The sequence below is a fragment of the Salmo salar genome, chromosome ssa10 (genome assembly GCF_905237065.1).
Source record: "Salmo salar chromosome ssa10, Ssal_v3.1, whole genome shotgun sequence".
NCBI lineage: Eukaryota > Metazoa > Chordata > Actinopteri > Salmoniformes > Salmonidae > Salmo > Salmo salar.
In genome coordinates, this window is record NC_059451.1 from 9,335,764 (window position 1) to 9,353,447 (window position 17,684).

General features: G+C 43.1%; 1 protein-coding gene across 2 annotated transcripts in view; it reads right to left on the reverse strand.

Moving 5' to 3' along the window:
* Positions 1-17,684, reverse strand: part of LOC106613480 (adhesion G-protein coupled receptor D2) — a 167,014-nt gene that overhangs the window by 138,598 nt on the left and 10,732 nt on the right. For both annotated transcript variants that reach the window (XM_045687280.1, XM_014215752.2), the window contains exons 5-9: positions 16,300-16,941; positions 9,937-10,128; positions 8,787-8,833; positions 7,328-7,633; positions 6,788-6,899 (exon numbers count right to left, since the gene is read on the reverse strand). In XM_045687280.1, the coding sequence (XP_045543236.1) occupies positions 6,788-6,899; positions 7,328-7,633; positions 8,787-8,833; positions 9,937-10,128; positions 16,300-16,941 (1,299 nt within the window). The remainder of the gene's footprint in view (positions 1-6,787; positions 6,900-7,327; positions 7,634-8,786; positions 8,834-9,936; positions 10,129-16,299; positions 16,942-17,684) is intronic.

A 17,684-nucleotide genomic window follows, 5' to 3' on the forward strand; every position in this document is an offset into this window, starting at 1 on the left:
TGATATCCATCTTACCTCATTTCTACAAGTATGTCACCTGTGCAACTAGATGCAAAAAAAACTCTAGATCACCATCACTCCACACACAGAAACACATGCAAAGCTCTCCCTCGCCTTCCATTTGGCAAATCTGCCAAATAATACTATCATCCTGATTCCTGCTTACAAGCAAAGAATCCACATTGAGCTAAAGGCTAGAGCTGTCTCTTTCAAGAAATGGGACACTAATCCGGACGCTTATAAGAAATCCCTCTACAACCTCCGACGAGCCATCAAATAGGCGAAGCGTCAATACAGGACTAAGATCGAATCCTACTACGCTGGCACTGACGCTCGTCGGATGCAGCAGGGCTTGCAAACTATCACAGATTACAAAGGAAAACCCAGCTGCGAGCTGCCCATTGATGAGAGCCTACCCGATGAGCCACATGCCTTCTATGCTCGCTTCGAGGCAAGCAACACTGAACCTTTCATGAGAGCACCAGCTGTTCCGGACAACTAGGTGATCACGCTCTCGGATTAACAAGATGCATTCACTGACCAGCTAGCAACTTTTTTCAACCTCTCCCTGACCCAGTCTTTAATACCTACATGTTTCAAGCAGACCACCATAGTCCCCGTGCCCAAGAACGCCAAGGTAACCTGTCTAAATGACTATCGCCACTTAGTACTCACATCAGTAGCCATGAAATGCTTTGAAAGGCTGGTCACGGCTCACATCAACACCATCATCCCAGACACCCTGGGCCCACTCCAATTCGCATATCACACAAACAGATTCACAGGTGGCGCAATCTCTATTGCACTCCACCTGGACATATAGAACACCTATGTGAGAATGCTGCTCAGTGTTCAACACCATAGTGCCGTCCAAACTCATCACTAACCTATGGACCCTGGGACTGAACACCTACCTCTGCAACTGGATCCTGTTCTTCCTGATGGGTGGTGGTGAGGGTAGGCAACAACACATCCACCACACTGATCCTCAACATGGGTCCCCTCAGGGGTGCGTGCTGTATCCCTGTTCACCCACGACTGCGTGGCCGCGCACAACTCCAACACCATCATTAAGTTTGTTGACGACACAACGGTGATAGGCCTGATCACCGACAATGATGAGACAGCCTATATTGAGGAGGTCAGAGACCTGGCAGTGTCGTGCCAGGACAACAACCTCTCCCTCAACAAGACGAAGGAGCTGATCGTGGACTACAGGAAATGTCGGGCCAAGCATGCCCACATTCACATCGACGGGGATGTAGTGGAGCGGGTCGACAGATTCAAGTTTCTTGGTGTCTACATCACTAAGGATCTATCATGGTCCACACACACCAACACAGTCATTAAGAGGGCACGAAACACCTCTTAAAAATTTGGTATGGGCCCTCAGATCCTCAAAAAGTTATACAGCTGCACCATTGAGAGCATCTTGACTGACTGCATCACCACTTGGTATGACAACAACTTGGCATCTGACCACAAGGCGCTAGAGGGTAGTGAGTACGGCCTAGTAAATCACTGGGGCCGAGCTTCCTGCCATCTTGGACCTCTATAACAGGCAGTGCCAGAGGAAGGCCCAAAAAATTGTCAAAGACTCCAGCCACCCAAGTCATAGACCAGGGGTTCGCAAACATTCTTGGCCCACAACCCCATTTTGATATCTAAAACTTCTCTGAACCCCAACCATGTGAATAAATGTACACTTTACATACAAAAGTATGTGGACACCCTTTCAAATTAGTAGATACGCCAATTTCAACCACACCTGTTGCTAACAGGTGTATAAAATCGAGCACACAGCCATGCAATCTCCATAGACAAACATTGGCAGTAGAATGGCCTCACTGAAGAGCCCACCTTTGCAACAAGTCAGTTCGTCAAATTTCTGCCATGGTCAACTGTAATGCTGTTATTGTGAAGTGGAAATGTCTAGGCATAACAACGGCTCAGCCGCAAAGTGGTAAGCCTCACAATCCCACAGAACAAGGCTGCTGAGTGCTGAAGCGCATAAAAACCGTCTGTCCTCAGTTGCAACACTTACTACCGAGTTCCAAACTGCCATTGGAAGCAACATCAGCACAAAAACTGTTCGTCGGGAGCTTCATGAAATGGGTTTCCATGGCCGAGCATCTCGCACACAAGCTTAAGAGCACCATGTGCAATGTCAAGCGTCAGCAGGAGTGGTGTAAAGCTTGCTGCTATTGGACTCTGGAGCAGTGGAAACGTGTTCTCTGGAGTGATGAATCACGCTTCACCATCTGGCAGTCCAACGGACAAATCTGGGTTTGGCGGATGCCAGGAGAACGCTACCTGCCCCAACGCATAGTGCCAACGGTAAAGTTTGGTGGAGGAGGAATAATTTCTGGGGCTGTTTTTCATGGTTCGGGCTAGGCCCCTTAGTTCCAGTGAAGGGAAATCTTAACACTACAGCATACAATGACATTCTAGAAGATTCTGTGCTTCCAACTTTGTGGCAACAGTTTGGGGAAGGCCCTTTCCTGTTTCAGCATGACAATGCCCCCGAGCACAAAGCGAGGTCCATACAGAAATGGTTTGTCGAGATCGGTGTGCAAGAACTTGACTGGCCTGCACAGAGCTCTGACTTCAACCCCATCGAACACCTTTGGGATGAATTGGAATGCCGACTGTGAGCCAGGCCTAATTGCCCAACATCTGTGCTCGACCTCACTAATGCTTGTGGCTGAATACAAGCAAGTCCCCGCAGCAATGTTCCAACATTTAGGGGAAAGCCTTCCCAGAAGGGTGGAGGCTGTTATAGCAGCAAAGGGGGGACAACTCCACATAAATGACCATGATTTCGGAATGAGATGTTCGACGAGCAGGTATCCACACACCTTTGGTCATGTAGTGTATGTAATTAACAGACAATGTTTACTTTTTTATTTGGGGCTATAGAAATCAATTGAAAAACATTCTAACAGTATTTATGATTGTCTTCTCAACCATCACATACTTTTAATGTGGGGCTATGACAGTCAATTGCAAATTAATTAATTTATCTTACCTCACCACCACTAATGAGATGGGTGTGCTTGATTGCATGTCACAGCCAACCTGATCGATATTCGGTTTTAATGCACACGAGAGCACTGAATTCACCTTCACACAGATTAGAGATGGCGAAGGGTGCCATGGTGCTTTCGAGACAACAGAGAACTCTGAAAAATACGAGGTCAAATCATGATGCCAGTGATCTTTAGGTCAGAAAGTCGGAGCTTTAGAAAGAGGTCCAAGTTCCCGAGGTGGAAATTCGAGTTGGATGACTGTTCAAAAAAATATATCCCTGTCGGAGTTCCCAGTTGTTTTGAACGCAGCATTAATGCTCAGAGGGAGATGGCAGGGTATTCCCTTTGAGTCAGGAACCAAAACTCCTCCATAGTGACCAGTGAATGCATTCGGTCACATGACAGCTCGATCAGCTGTTTGTTTTCACTTACCGGCATGTCAACTGAGCCAGGATCACAGTTAAACGGATTGGGGAGTAGGTCCCAAAGTTCTCTTCCAAGCACTGGAAGTGAGCAGTCATCACTTGTGTGGGATTCTTACTGATGCTGTTGTCCGTTAGAAACATGCACAGCCTAGGGAAGGGGGCATGGTTCGCTTTTGAAATACTCTCTCCAATAAGAATTCTTCCCTCTGAATCCACTGATTCGGTCACTCATCAGTAGAATGTTCTTGTATTTCCCCTGCATGCTTGCGTTCAGTTCATTCAGTTTTCCAAATATGTCTGCTACATTGTCAAGGAAACACATTTTTTTTCATTACACAAAAAGTTAACCAAGTCTGTTTTTTTTGGGGGGGGGGGTTACATCCATTTTGAATTACAACAGTTCCTCTCTCAATGCGAAAAATCTTTCCAGCACTCTCCCCCAATAACCACCAAGCCTCAGTGTGCAATAGAACATTGTCATGCTCTGATGCCATATCTCCACATAGTTTAGCTAACAGGCGTGCGCACAAGAGATGTGGTTTGATGAGGTTAATAATCAAAGTTACCTGCTGCAGTACAGCGGCAAGAAAAAGTATGTGAACCCTTTGGAATTTCCTGAATTTCTGCATAAATTGTACATAAAATTTGATCTGACCTTCATCTAAGTCACAACAATAGACAGACACTGTGTGCTTAAACTAATAACACACACATTATTGTATTTTTCTTGTCTATATTGAATACATAATTTAAAACATTCACAGTGTAGGTTGGAAAATGTATGTGAACTCCGAGGCAAATGACTCCAAAAGCTGGAGTCGAATCAATGAGACGAGATTGGAGATTTTGGTTAGAGCTGCCCTGCCCCATAAAAAAAAACTCACCAAATTTGAGTTTTCTATTCACAAGTAGTATTGCCTGATGTGAACCATGCCTCGAACAAGATTACGAATTGTTGCCTTGCATAAAGCTGGAAAGGGTGACAAAATGATCTCTAAAAGTCAGTCCACGGTAAGACAAATTGTCTATAAATGGAGAAATTTCAGTACTGTTGCTACTCTCCTTAGGAGTGGCCGTCCTACAAAGATGACTGCAAGAGCACAGCGCAGAATGCTCAATGAGTGTCAGCTAAAGACAAACAGAAATCTCTGGAACATGCTAACATCTCTGTTGACGAGTCTACAATACGTAAAAACACTAAACAAGAATGGTCACTGGTCCAGGAATGGCTGAAGAATTGCAACATTTACCTAGAACTGACGTTGCAGATAGCAATACTGGGTGATTTGAAAAGTCATAGTCAATTGATCAATATTAGATTTACAATCTGTAGAAGCTATGAGAATAGAAAGGTTCAGTACTTTTGTGAAGCATTACAGCACAGTTGAAAAATATATGGCGAATAGAAATCCAAAATGGATGGTGTTAAGAGATAGATGGGAGGGGTTGAATGGAGCTGAAGTGTGGGACTAATAACAAAAAGAAAAAAAATGTAAAACATACGGGGTCTATCAAATGTATATAGGTTCAGAAATGTTGTGAAATAGCACAGATACAAATAGAAATCAAACTGGACGGAGAGAAATAGAGGAAGGCCAGGACTAAAAACAAACAAAATATATTTATATTGTAAAATAGATTGTGTCTGTAAAATGTGTATAGTATGTAAATTTAACAAAAAAAAGAAACGTCCTCTCACTGTCAACTGTGTTTATTTTCAGCAAACTTAACATGTGTAAATATTTGTATGAACATTACAAGATTCAACAACTGAGACATAAACAGAACAAGTTCCGCAGACATGTGACAAACAGAAATGGAATAATGGGTTCCTGAACAAAGGGTGGGTATGGTCCGCAGGTCTGACCCGCAACTACAGAAAACGCTTGTTTGAGACCAAAGGAGGGTCAACCTGTTATTAAATCCAAGGGTTCACATACTTTTTCCAACCTGCACTATGAATGTTTACACGGTGTGTTCAATAAAGACATGGCAAATTATAATTGTTTGTGTGTTATTCGTTTAAGCACTGTGTTTGTCTATTGTTGTGACTTAGATGAAGATCATATCACATTTTATTAACACTTTATGCAGAAACCCAGGTAATTCGAAAGGGTTCACATACTCTTTCTTCCTACTGTATATCTGTGCTTACCTGCTGCAGAGTTCTGTGCTCAGCTCTTTTGATGCCAGTTGCTCTCGGTATCATACAATGTGTCCATATGGCAGAGGGAGACACATTCATAACTAGAGTGCAGTGGCCTGCTCACCGTCCCGCTATAGATGGAGTCACATCTGTGCAAAAGCCCACCATTCGATCCCATATGGAATCTGTATTTCGTCAATATAGCCACGCAGCACACTGAACATCCCCTGTGCCCTTACATGCTCAGGAATCGTAAGACAGAACAATTTGTCCTCATGAATAGCATCCCCCGACATGTATAGCAAACAAATGACAATACATGGGCATCTCAGCCCTCACAGCTAACGTCCATTTGGAGAGCATAAGCTGGGGAGTTTTGAGTCGTTCAGTCAGTTTCCTCTTGAATAAGATTTGATTTGAATTGATTGCTAGCAATATAATAAATTATTCATTCAACAGTCTTCTCTGACAAGGAATTGATGTGATTTTGGAAATTGTCCCGCAACCCCATTTTCATATCAGAAGACCCCATATGGGGTCGCAACCCCTAGTTTGAGAACCCCTGTCATAGACTGTTCCCTCTGCTGCCGCACGGCAAGTGGTACCAATGCACCAAGTCTGGAACCAAAAGGACCCTGAACAGCTTCTACCCGAAGCCATAAGACTGTTAAATAGTAAGTTAAATAGTTAACCTTACAGCTACCCGGGACTATCTGTATTGACCCTTTTTGTACAAACTTATTTTTATTCATCACAAACACTGCTGCTAGTGTTTATTATCTATCCTGTTGCCTATTCACTTAATTCCTTGTTAAATGTACATATCTACCTCAATTACCTCGTAGCCAAGTTATCTTTACTCATTGGGTATTTATTATTACATGCTATAACATTTCTAATAATTCTCTATTTTCTTTCTCTCGGTCTGTGACGAATACAATTTGATTTGATTCAAACACTATACTCCCACAGACTGAGCCATCAGATACCACTGTAAAGTGAACTCCCTTTTCTTTGTCATTTCACTTCTATTCTCTAGTTGGTTTGCGTCTATCTGAAGTTCCCAGTTCTATCTCCAGTTCTTATCCGTTCTTATCAGTTCTTATGTTAATTTTATTCTTAATAAGACCTCATTTCAAAGATGTTTAGCAACACTATAAAAAAACGGATGCAAACAATATCATTACCTATGTTTTCCGTTGAGAGTGTGAAGCTTTTCCACTCTGCAGATAGCACATCTGCTAAAGCTCCAGTCAGTTTATCAATGCTCTCCACCACAGTGAATGGTCCCACAGTGGCCTGTATGAAGAAAATAATATATATATATTTTTTTGCATTTGTGTGAAACAAAAACATATTACTGAAATCAGATTTTCTGGTTGAAAACTGGTCATGTAACCAGAATACAACGAACTGGTCTCTGTTACAATCAGGTAATGACATATTTTTTCACGACAAGATCACAAGTCATGAAAAATACATAATATACGTGTTGTTTTGTGATCAGATTACAACTTCCTTATAGAACCAGTTCCTAATAGAACATATACAAATTACACATATAAATTGAAACTTCACATTCATTGTCGAGTTAAGACAAAAGTGTTACAAAAAAATTATTACGACCAGTATACAACCTGACCATGAAATCATTAAATACGTAATTGCAATCAGTTCTGTTTGCTGGTGTAATACATTATATAAATGTGTGAACACTGAAAACGTACAACGTCCTCCGGCCGACCTAGCCACTGGGCGGCCATCTTAGAGTCCAGGATGAGACTGGCCAGTTTCAGGTAGTTGGTGGCAATGGACACCATGGCCTCGGTAGAGTCTAGGCCCTCCTGGGCATGGTTGACCTCCTGGATGGTGGTGGTGGCCTCCAGTTTCATCATCTCGGTGAGGTAGAGGACATCGGTGGACGTGAGGATGTCCGGACTGGCCTCCAGGACCCTGACCAGCACGGTGGTCAGTCCGCTCATCGACGCCAAGTCTTTCTCAGACGACACGTTCATGCTCATGTCCTCAATCACCTTGGTGAAAAACATGGTGGTTTTAACCATAGAAATATAATAACTATTAGAACATTACCAAACTTTGACTTGAATGGGAATGTCTATTGGGCCTATTTACAGTGCATTTGGAAAATATTCAGACCCCTTGACTTTTTCCACATTTTGTTACGTTACAGCCTTATTCTAAAATAGATTAAATAGTTTTTCCCCTCATCAATCTACACACAATACCCCATAATGACATAGCAAAAACAGGTTTTAAGACAAAAACTGAAATATCACATTTACACAAGTTTTCAGACCCTTTACTCAGTACTTTGTTGAAGCACCTTTGGCAGTGATTACAGTCTCAAGTCTTCTTGGGTATGACGCTACTAGCTTGACACACGTATATTTGGGGAGTTTCTCACATTCTTCTCTGCATATTCTCTCAAGCTCTGTCAGGTTGGATGGGGAGTGTCGCTGCACAGCTATTTTCAGGTCTCTCCAGAGATGTTTGATCAGGTTCAAGTCCGGGCTCTGGCTGGGCCACTCAATGATATTCATAGACTTGTCCCGAAGCCACTCCTGTGTTGTCTTGGCTGTGTGCTTAGGGTCAATGTCCTGTTGGAAGGTGAACCTTAGCAACAGTCTGAGGTCCTCAGCGCATTGGAGCAGGTTTTCATCAAGGATCTCTCTGAACTTTGCTCCGTTCATGTTTCCCTCGATCCTGACAAGTCTCCCTGCCAATGAAAAACATCCCCACAGCATAATGCTCCACCGTAGGGATGGTGCCAGGTTTCCTCCAGACGTGACGCTTGGCATTCAAGCCAAAGAGTTCAATCTTGGTTTCATCAGACTTGTTGGCTGGTATTGTTTGCCGGGTTCGTTATTACGCCCGTTATTTACGAGTGACCGGTTATTTCACGCACCTTTAGTATTTGTTTTATACTGGTGCTGTTCGTGGAATAAATTACCTTGTACACTCATCTCTGCTCTCCCGCGCCTGATTCCATGCACCAGTTACCCACAGCCTGACAACGGCCCAGGGGACATGCATATTAATTCTGCCATTGGCTTGCGGTTGTTGGACGCAGAATCAGGACTGATAAAGCTGCATTTGAATGGCGTGAAACTAATAGGCTGTGTGAACCTTCCAATTTACAGGATTGACGAGCGGATCTTTGCTCACCTTACTGAAAAACGCTGTCTTGGGAAAGCCGAAGATGTCCAACACCTCTAGAATAAAAAAAGTGAACAAAACAATGTAGTATGAGATATCTCAGGATATACTGAATAAAACATAAACAACCCTCCAGAGTTGATGTCCATGCCCCAGTGGAAATATAATTTGCATAATACAAAAATCCCCATCAAAATGATTTTGTTTAAGCTAGAGATATCATGTTTCTTTTGCATGGGCCGCGTCTCAAATCACTTCATCCACCAATGGATGACCCTTGTGGGGATAGTAGAGCAAAATGGAGAATACCATTGTGTTTGTGAGAGTCTCATCTGTCTATAGAGTGGTAATACATTCGGACACTACAGAAGTTCTTGTGAGAAGACCGATTTTCGGGATGTCACATGGTCTGACAAACACCGCAGTAGCCACGCTACCTTCCACCATAGATGTAATAAATATCAGGATTTTTGGCATCCTAGAGCAAAATGTGTTCGTGAGAGTCTCACGTTTCAATATTACTGTGTTTGTGAGAGTCTCATCTGTCTATAGAGTGGTAATTCTACCCCCACAAGGGTCACCGCCGATCTGCCAACTTCTGTCTCTAAAGTCTGAACAGTTTGGGCTACACAGTAATATTGAAACGTGAGACTCTCACGAACACATTTTGCTCTAGGATGCCTAAAATCCTGATATTTATTATATCTCTCAGATATAGGACAGACACCTTCTTTTATTGTTTGCTGATCTGTTTTGTCATGTATGAATATTTTATTCAATGTGTTTCTATGGGCTAATAGCAGTAAGGCCAAATTTAATGTTTCATCAATTAATTGTTTTATATACTTTTTTGATACCTAAACAGGTCCTAAAACTCGAAATCAAATAGCTAAATGATCCTTGGTAGGACCATCTTAAAACCACCCCCCTCCCTTCTCCCCTTCTGACTTAAGGGGCAATGAGGGACTGGTACAACCATCCTTTGGTACATCCATAACATGTAAATGCCTCATGAGCTTAGTTCAACTGTTGTACCCAATCAGAACCCCAAATATAAGCTTGTTTTATTCCATGCCAAGTAAACAATGTAACAAACACTGTATAGCTTCAAAACATAGCTAACACTATCATTTTGATCTCATGGATGGTCAGTCCTCACCTTTCTCAAACTGGCAGACGGCACCTCTCTGACTGTCACAAACGTCTAAGCCCCAGCCTCCACTCAGGGGGTCAAAGGTGACACACTCCCCAGCCTGAGGTGCATCCACCACCTCAGAGAAGTTGTGATATGGCACCACATCTGAATCCAACAGGGAGTACAGGAACTCGTCGGCCAACTTACTGCTGTTAGCTAGTAAGGAAGAAATAACAGAAAAAAACAGGGAGCCAAAAAGATAAGGAATTTCCATTGTACATCAATCAATCAAATGCATTTTTTAAAGACCTTTTGGAATCAGCAGATGTCACAAGTGCTTTACATTAAATTGTCGAGGGTTGCAAACTTACGGTAACTTCCAAAAATGCTCAGGTTTTCCAGATATCTAGGTTGGAGGATTCCTAGAATCAGGAAGGATTCCAACCGGGAATTCTGGAATACAGCCCTAAAACCTGTCCTTATCCCCAAACAGCAGGCAAAAGCAGTAGCACATTGTCCAGGAAAAACTTAATAGAAGGAAGACAAGTGTCTAACTCCAGGTTCGGCAATTTACCTGTCTAAAATCAACTCGCTTGCATTGAGGTGGGAGGTGTGGCAATATTTTAGGTATGTCCTTAAAAACAAGTGCAAAAGTGACAATTTTCCCAGAGCTAATGGGAAGATAAGACCCACATAAAGCAGGTCTTAATGGTAACGCAGTTGATAATGGCATGGATTTTGAGAGCGGAAAAGTAGACTATTCAGCCATGACACACAGTGCCCATGGAAAAGACATGTCCTCTTAATCAAGGCTGGTTTAGCAGCATCGCACAGGTGAGTCTTTTTAGGCCTACGTGTGCACACAGTGCCATGGAACAAGAGAAGAGATATGATATATCATGCTTCTGACCCCATCCTGTGTAGAAATATGGTAGTTGTTTTAAAAAACAGATTTCTTGTTTTCCATATCAAGCCCTCCGCTACCCTTAACCTAGCCACGTGTTGTTTCTTTTTTATCCTTGCCTTGCAAAGTATCATATCCATAAAGGTGTTTAGTCAATGTGCCTTGAATAGAAAATATTCTGCACATCCTTAAACATACACACATATGGTGCATTCGGAAAGTATTCAGACCCCTTGACTTGCCACACATTTTGTTACGTTACAGCCTTGTTCTGAAAATGATGCAATTGTTTTTTTCCCCTCATCAACCTACACACCATACCCCATAATGACGAAGCAAAAAAACAGGTTTTTACACATTTTAGCAAATTTACGAAAAAGAAAAAAAACTGAAATATCACATTTACATAAATATTCAGACCCTTTTCAGACCCCTAGTACTTTGTTGAAGCACCTTTGGCAGCGATTACAGCCTCGAGTCTTCTTAGGTAGGACGCTACAAGGTTGGCACACCTGTATTTGGGGAGTTTCTCCCATTCTTCTCTGCAGATCCCTTCAAGTTGCTGCACAGCTATTTTCAGGTCTCTCCAGAGATGTTCGATTGGGTTCAAGTCCGAGCTCTGGCTGGGCTACTCAAGGACATGCATAGACTTGTCTCAAAGCCACTCCTGTGTTGTCTTGGCTGTGTGCTTAGGTTTGTTGTTCTGTTGGAAGGTGAACCTTTGCCTCAGTCTGAGGTCCTGAGCACTCTGGAGCAGGTTTTCATCAAGGATCTTTCTGTACTTTTTAGTCCCTGCCACTGAAAAACATGCCCGCAGCATGATGCTGCCACCACCATGCTTCACCGTAGGGATGGTGCAAGGGCTCCTCCAGACGTGATGCTTGGCATTCAGGCCAAAGAGTTCAATCTTGGTTTCATCAGACCAGAGAACCTTGTTTCTCATGGTCTGTCCTTCAGGTGCTTCATCGCAAACTCCAAGCATGTCATGTGCATTTTACTGAGGAGTGGCTTCTGTCTGGCCACTCTACCATAAAGGCCTGATTGGTGGAGTTCGGCAGAGATGGCTGTCCTTCTGGAAGGTCCTCCATCTCCACAGAGGAATTCTGGAGCACTGTCAGAGTGACCATCGGGTTATTGGTCCCCTCCCTGACCAAGTCCCTTCTCGCCTGATTGCTCAGTTTGGCCAGGAGGCCAGCTCTAGGAAGAGTCTTGGTGGTTCCAAACTTCTCCCAATTAAGAATGATGGAGGCCACTGTGTTCTTGGGGACCTTCAATGCTGTAGAAATGTTTTGGTACCCTTCCCCAGATCTGTACCTCGACACAATCCTGTCTCGGAGGTCTACAGACAATTCCTTCGACCTCATGGCTTGGTTTTTGCTCTGACATTTTTATTAATTTTTTCACCTTTATTTAACCAGTTGAGAACAAGTTTTCATTTACAACTGCGACCTGGCTAAGATAAAGCAAAGCAGTGCGACAAAAACAACAACACAGAGTTACACATAGGATGAACAAACAGAGTCAATAACACAATAGAACAATCTATATACAGTGTGTGCAAATGTAGTAACATTAGGGAGGTAAGGCAATAAATATACTATAGTGATGAAATAATTACAATTTAGCATTAACACTGGAGTGAGATGTACAGATGATGATGTGCAAGTAGAGATACTGGGGTGCAAAATAGCAATATGGGATGGGATGAGGTAGTTGGGTGGGCTATTTACAGATAGCCCATCTGTACAGGTGCAGTGATCAGTAAGCTGCTCTGACAGCTGATGCTTAAAGTTAGTGAGGGAGATACAAGTCAACATACACGGCATACACTGTCAACTGTGGGACCTTATATTAGACAGGTGTGCGCCTTTCCAAATCATGTCCAATCAATTGAATTTACCACAAGTGGACTCCAATCAAGTTGTAGAAACATCGGAAGGATGATCAATTGAAACAGGATGGACCTGAGCTCCATGTCGAGTCTCATAGCAAAGGGTCTGAATAATTCATTAAGGTATTTCAGTTTTTTATTATTATACATTTGCTAAAATTTCTACAAACCTGTTTTCGCTTTGCCATTATGGGGTATTGTGTAGATTGATGAGGATTTTTTTGTAACGATATCCATTTTAGAATAAGGTTGTAATGTTAACAAAATGTGGAAAAAGTCAAAAGGTCTGAATACTTTCCGAATGCACTGTATGCGCCTACCTGCATTCTTCATTTAGCTTCTTCAAGTATCCATACCCATCTCCAAAGAGAGCATCTCATCCGGTTACCAAAGACTCCTACAAACTTATTTCAGAAAGAAAACGCCACGTAGAAATATGTTTAACCATTTATTAAGCAATGGATAATGCAAGTCTTGGCGATATAGGCTCTGCTCCATCAGGGTATCTCACTGCCCAAGCAAAGCATCAATATAAAATAGCCTACAGGCAGTGAGTGCAGTAAGCTATACCAATCCCCCCGGCAGAAACACAGAACCTAACAGGTAGAGGTTGGGGTGATGGTGGGAACAAGAAGCCAGCACATAGTAGCAGTAAGTGGCAGCAGGATGAGTGAGCAGACCCGGTCAGCTTAAATAGGCCGCCAAATAAGGTAGGCGTGATTGATACTAGCCTCTAATACAGTAGATGCCATCTCAGCTGATGCGTCAGCCTGAGGAGGGGCACTCAGGTTTATTTTCTGAACTGGCTCCGCTTAACTTAAATTATTCATTACTATAATGCACTATCAATGGTAGGCCTAGGCTATATTTTGCTTATTGAGAACCTGCCTCACACATACAATACATTTTACGGGAGCCTAGTATTTTTATTTTAGGAAAAGTGCAATGAGTAAAGATATGTACGTGTCACGTCCTGACCAGCAGAGGGAGTAATTGTATTAGTTTTGGTCAGGACGTGGCAGAGGTTTTGTGTTTTGTATGTATTTCTACGTTCTGTCTAGTTTAGTTTTTCTATGTTTAGGATTGGGTGTTGGACTCTCAATTGGAGGCAGGTGTTTCTAGTTGCCTCTGATTGAGAGTCCTATATAGAGGTGTGTGTTTGGTTTGGCATTTTGTGAGTAGTTGTCTTTAGCACTGCTGTTATGTGTATAGCCTGCTAAACTGTTTCCTGTCGTCGTTTCTTGGTTTATTGTTTTTCCGTGTTCACAGTCTTTATTTAAAATAAATAATATGATGAGCACGCAACCCGCTGCGCCTTGGTCCTCTCTACCCGAAGACAGCCGTTACAGTACGCTAGGCTTTTAAAGCCAATTACAACAATATTGACTGCCAACACTCCAAACATAGGCTATTGAGCAAACACTGGATGTTCATTTTTCTTTTACTAGTACTGAGCTTTTAGAGGAGTGCTGTTTCAGTTTCACCCCCCACAGAAAAACTATTAATAAAATGACTGGCATTACTGCTTATCACTTATTAACCATAATGTATTCACATTACTTTACTTTAATGAAATATTTTAATTGTTGTGTATATTACATTTGTTTTAGGCCTATTTGAAGACTATTATTTCATTCCAAGTCATCATCTCATCTCTACAGAACTGTTGCCTATACCGTCTGACACAAATCACTTTTTCAGTAGTGCTTCAAAATAAAAAACACACTTTTATAACTGCTGAATACCAACTATCAATCTTAGATCATGTATTTTCAAGTAGAGATACGTCACGAAGCAACTGCTCTTTATCCCTTTCGATTGCGAGATCTTTCTGTCTCTTCTCCATCTCAGAACAGACAAGTAGGTGCGCAATGGATTATGGTCATTGTAGTTAATTACCATGTTTTCTGCGCTAAACTATGTAGAATATTGGCCTGTTGGAGATTACACCTCCCTACTACATCTCACAGTTCAGGCTTGATCTGATTTATCGCTAGATAAACTGCACATTGCACTCAAAAACCAAAAAAGAACGAAATGGAATGAAAATAATTAAACAACTAGCAGTCAATTAGTTGTTTAAAAAAAATTAAATAAGCAAAATTTCGGTTAAATGCTCAGCACTATTTTGTACTGTTGCTATTACTCGTTACTCTGGCCTATACTATTTAATGAACTGTAGTATCAATCCACAATGGACCAGGAAGAGAATAGTCCATGCCCCTAGCTGAATTGGAGTTGATGAAAACGCAAAGATAGTCAATAACCTATAGAACTTGAGACAAACGCATGCCGTATTAAGCCATGGAATGCGTTGATTGGCCAGTCAGTGGCCAAGCCCTTGTCACACCTACAACTTGTTTATTAATCAAAACCCAGCCCTTTCACGCCACCATCAATTATTTCACTCATAATTCCAGCTGTGAAAAGTGAAAAATATTTGACACACCCCCAGACTTATAGCTCTACCGCCAACACTTAGATTTACCATTGAATTAGTAAGTAAGTAGTCTTGCATGAGCCTTGGCTTGTGCGAGTCGAAACGGCTCATAGGGCAGGAGCCTATCTCCTGTTTCTGTAGCGTGAGGCAGCTTGATGTACACCCCGTGGGAAAGGACACTAGTCTATCGTAGGGCCTTACCCCCAATCTATCTCCTAAATGCTGAGTGCCAAGCAGAGACGCATCAGGTCCCATTTTTCAGTCACAACCTTCCATACTCAGGGCGGACACCCTAACCACAAGGCCATTGCGTTAGGTTTGATAAAATAGAGTCCCTAGAGAGGAACTAGGGTCAGAGGGGAGGTCCCATCCTCTTCTGGCTGTGCAATGGATATGCAATGCTTTTAGGAAGTAAAAAAGTTGATAGAAAGAGAAAGCGAGTGCACTCCTAATGTGCTGGGTTTCATATGATGTCAGAATGAGTCAACATTCTTAAATGGTCCGATAAGGAACGGAAGGAGGCGTACAGTCTGGGTTTGATATATATGGAGATAGAACATCTGCCTGTGTGTTCTCCTTTGTTGCATGCCAAATGGCACACTATTCCCTATATAGGGCACTACTTTTGACCAGGTTTGGTCAAAAGTAGTGCACTATGTATGGAATAGGGTGCCATTAGGGACCCTATTCCCTACGGTCTCCATAACGAGAGCCCAGGCAGCTGAGATGGCGATGTCATAAAGGAGAGTTTGTTTTGAAGGGTGGGATTCATTACCACGCACATGAAATATTTACAACCATTACTGGGCTGAGTTTGCCAATTACAACTTGCCAATCTGCTCCCCTATTCATGAAGGAAGAGGGAGCTGCCGGAGAGACATGGAACCTCCAAATGCAGGCTCTAGAGAGAGAGACATGGAACCTCCAAATGCAGGCTCTAGAGAGAGAGACATGGAACCTCCAAATGCAGGCTCGAGAGAGAGAGAGAGAGAGAGAGAGAGAGAGAGAGAGAGAGAGAGAGAGAGAGAGAGAGAGAGAGAGAGAGAGAGAGAGAGAGAGAGAGAGAGAGAGAGAGAATATGCTGGGACAGCCCAGACTAGCTCCAGGGGTAGTCCGCTTTAAATCAAGCATGTCCGCCCACGTGGTCCTTACCTTGGCACGGCGAGTCTCCCCAGAGCCTCTTCAGGGAGGACTCCACTTCCAGAACTGTGGCGCTCCACTTGAATACCAGCCCGGATGAGGCGGGAGAGCACTCTTTTTCCATGGTGTGGATTTCGCTGTCGTTCAACACCCGCTCCCAAATGTGCAGCTGCGTGAGACTACCCGAGAAGGACTCTGCGCTCTTGAACGAGCCCCCGAACGAGTCCTGCTCCTGGCCCAGGATGAAGTGGCCATCAGGGCCCACGTCACCTACGCTGTACAGGCTGTCACCCCGGTTGACCAGGCGGCCATTGGCAAACAGGGCCCAGCGTCCGCCGTGGCACGACCAGCTCACGCACAGCGAGTGCCAGGAGCCATCATGGCGGAATGCCTCCTGGTAGGGCCCGTGCATGCCATGGACCAGCAGAGCCAGCTGGACGGGCTGGCCCTGGATCAGCCTGGCGCGGAGCTGGAACTCATTAATGAATGACTGGATGGAATAAGAAAAGACAGTGGAAAATCCGTAGCAGGCCGGATCGAAGCGGACGCGGGTGCAAACGGTCACTTCGCACATGGCGGGGAACTTGTGCAGGAGGCGCGCGTTCTTCACGTCGGATCTCCCGTCAAACTCCAGAATAAGAGTCTCGGCGTAACCTTTGCGTGGTGGACAGAGAGAGAACAGTCACATTCATTATACAACTTGGACACAGACATAAAAGGGACGGAACAATATTACGCAACTCCAATTGTGGTCATATTTAGGTTGCAAACACTTATTCACTAGACTGCAGGATAGTAAGGCCGATGACCATGTCCTCAGTCCAATTTAAAATGTCTGCACAAAGACTAGAGGCCGACCGATTAATCGGAATGGCCGATTAATTAGGGCCGATTTCAAGTTTTCATAGCAATCGGTAATCCGCATTTTTTTGACACCGATCATGACCGATTACATGGCCGATTAAACTAGGGAAATTGTGTCACTTCTCTTGCGTTCATTGCACGCAGAGTCAGGGTATATGCAACAGTTTGGGCCGCCTGGCTCGTTGTGAACATTTGTTCCGAACAAAGACCGTAATTAATTTGCCAGAATTGTAAATAATTATGACATAACATTGAAGGTTGTGCAATGTAACAGCAATACTTAGATTTTTGATTTTTTTATCCAAAAAATGCATGAAATGAAATGAAATGTATGAAATGTATGCATTCACTACTGTAAGTCGCTCTGGATAAGAGCGTCTGCTAAATGACTTAAATGTAAATGTAAATGCACTTATGGATGCTACCCGTTAGATAAAATACGGAACAGTTCCGTATTTCACTGAAAGAATAAACGTTTTGTTTTCGAAATGATAGTTTCCGGATTTGACCATATTAATGACCAAAGGCTCGTA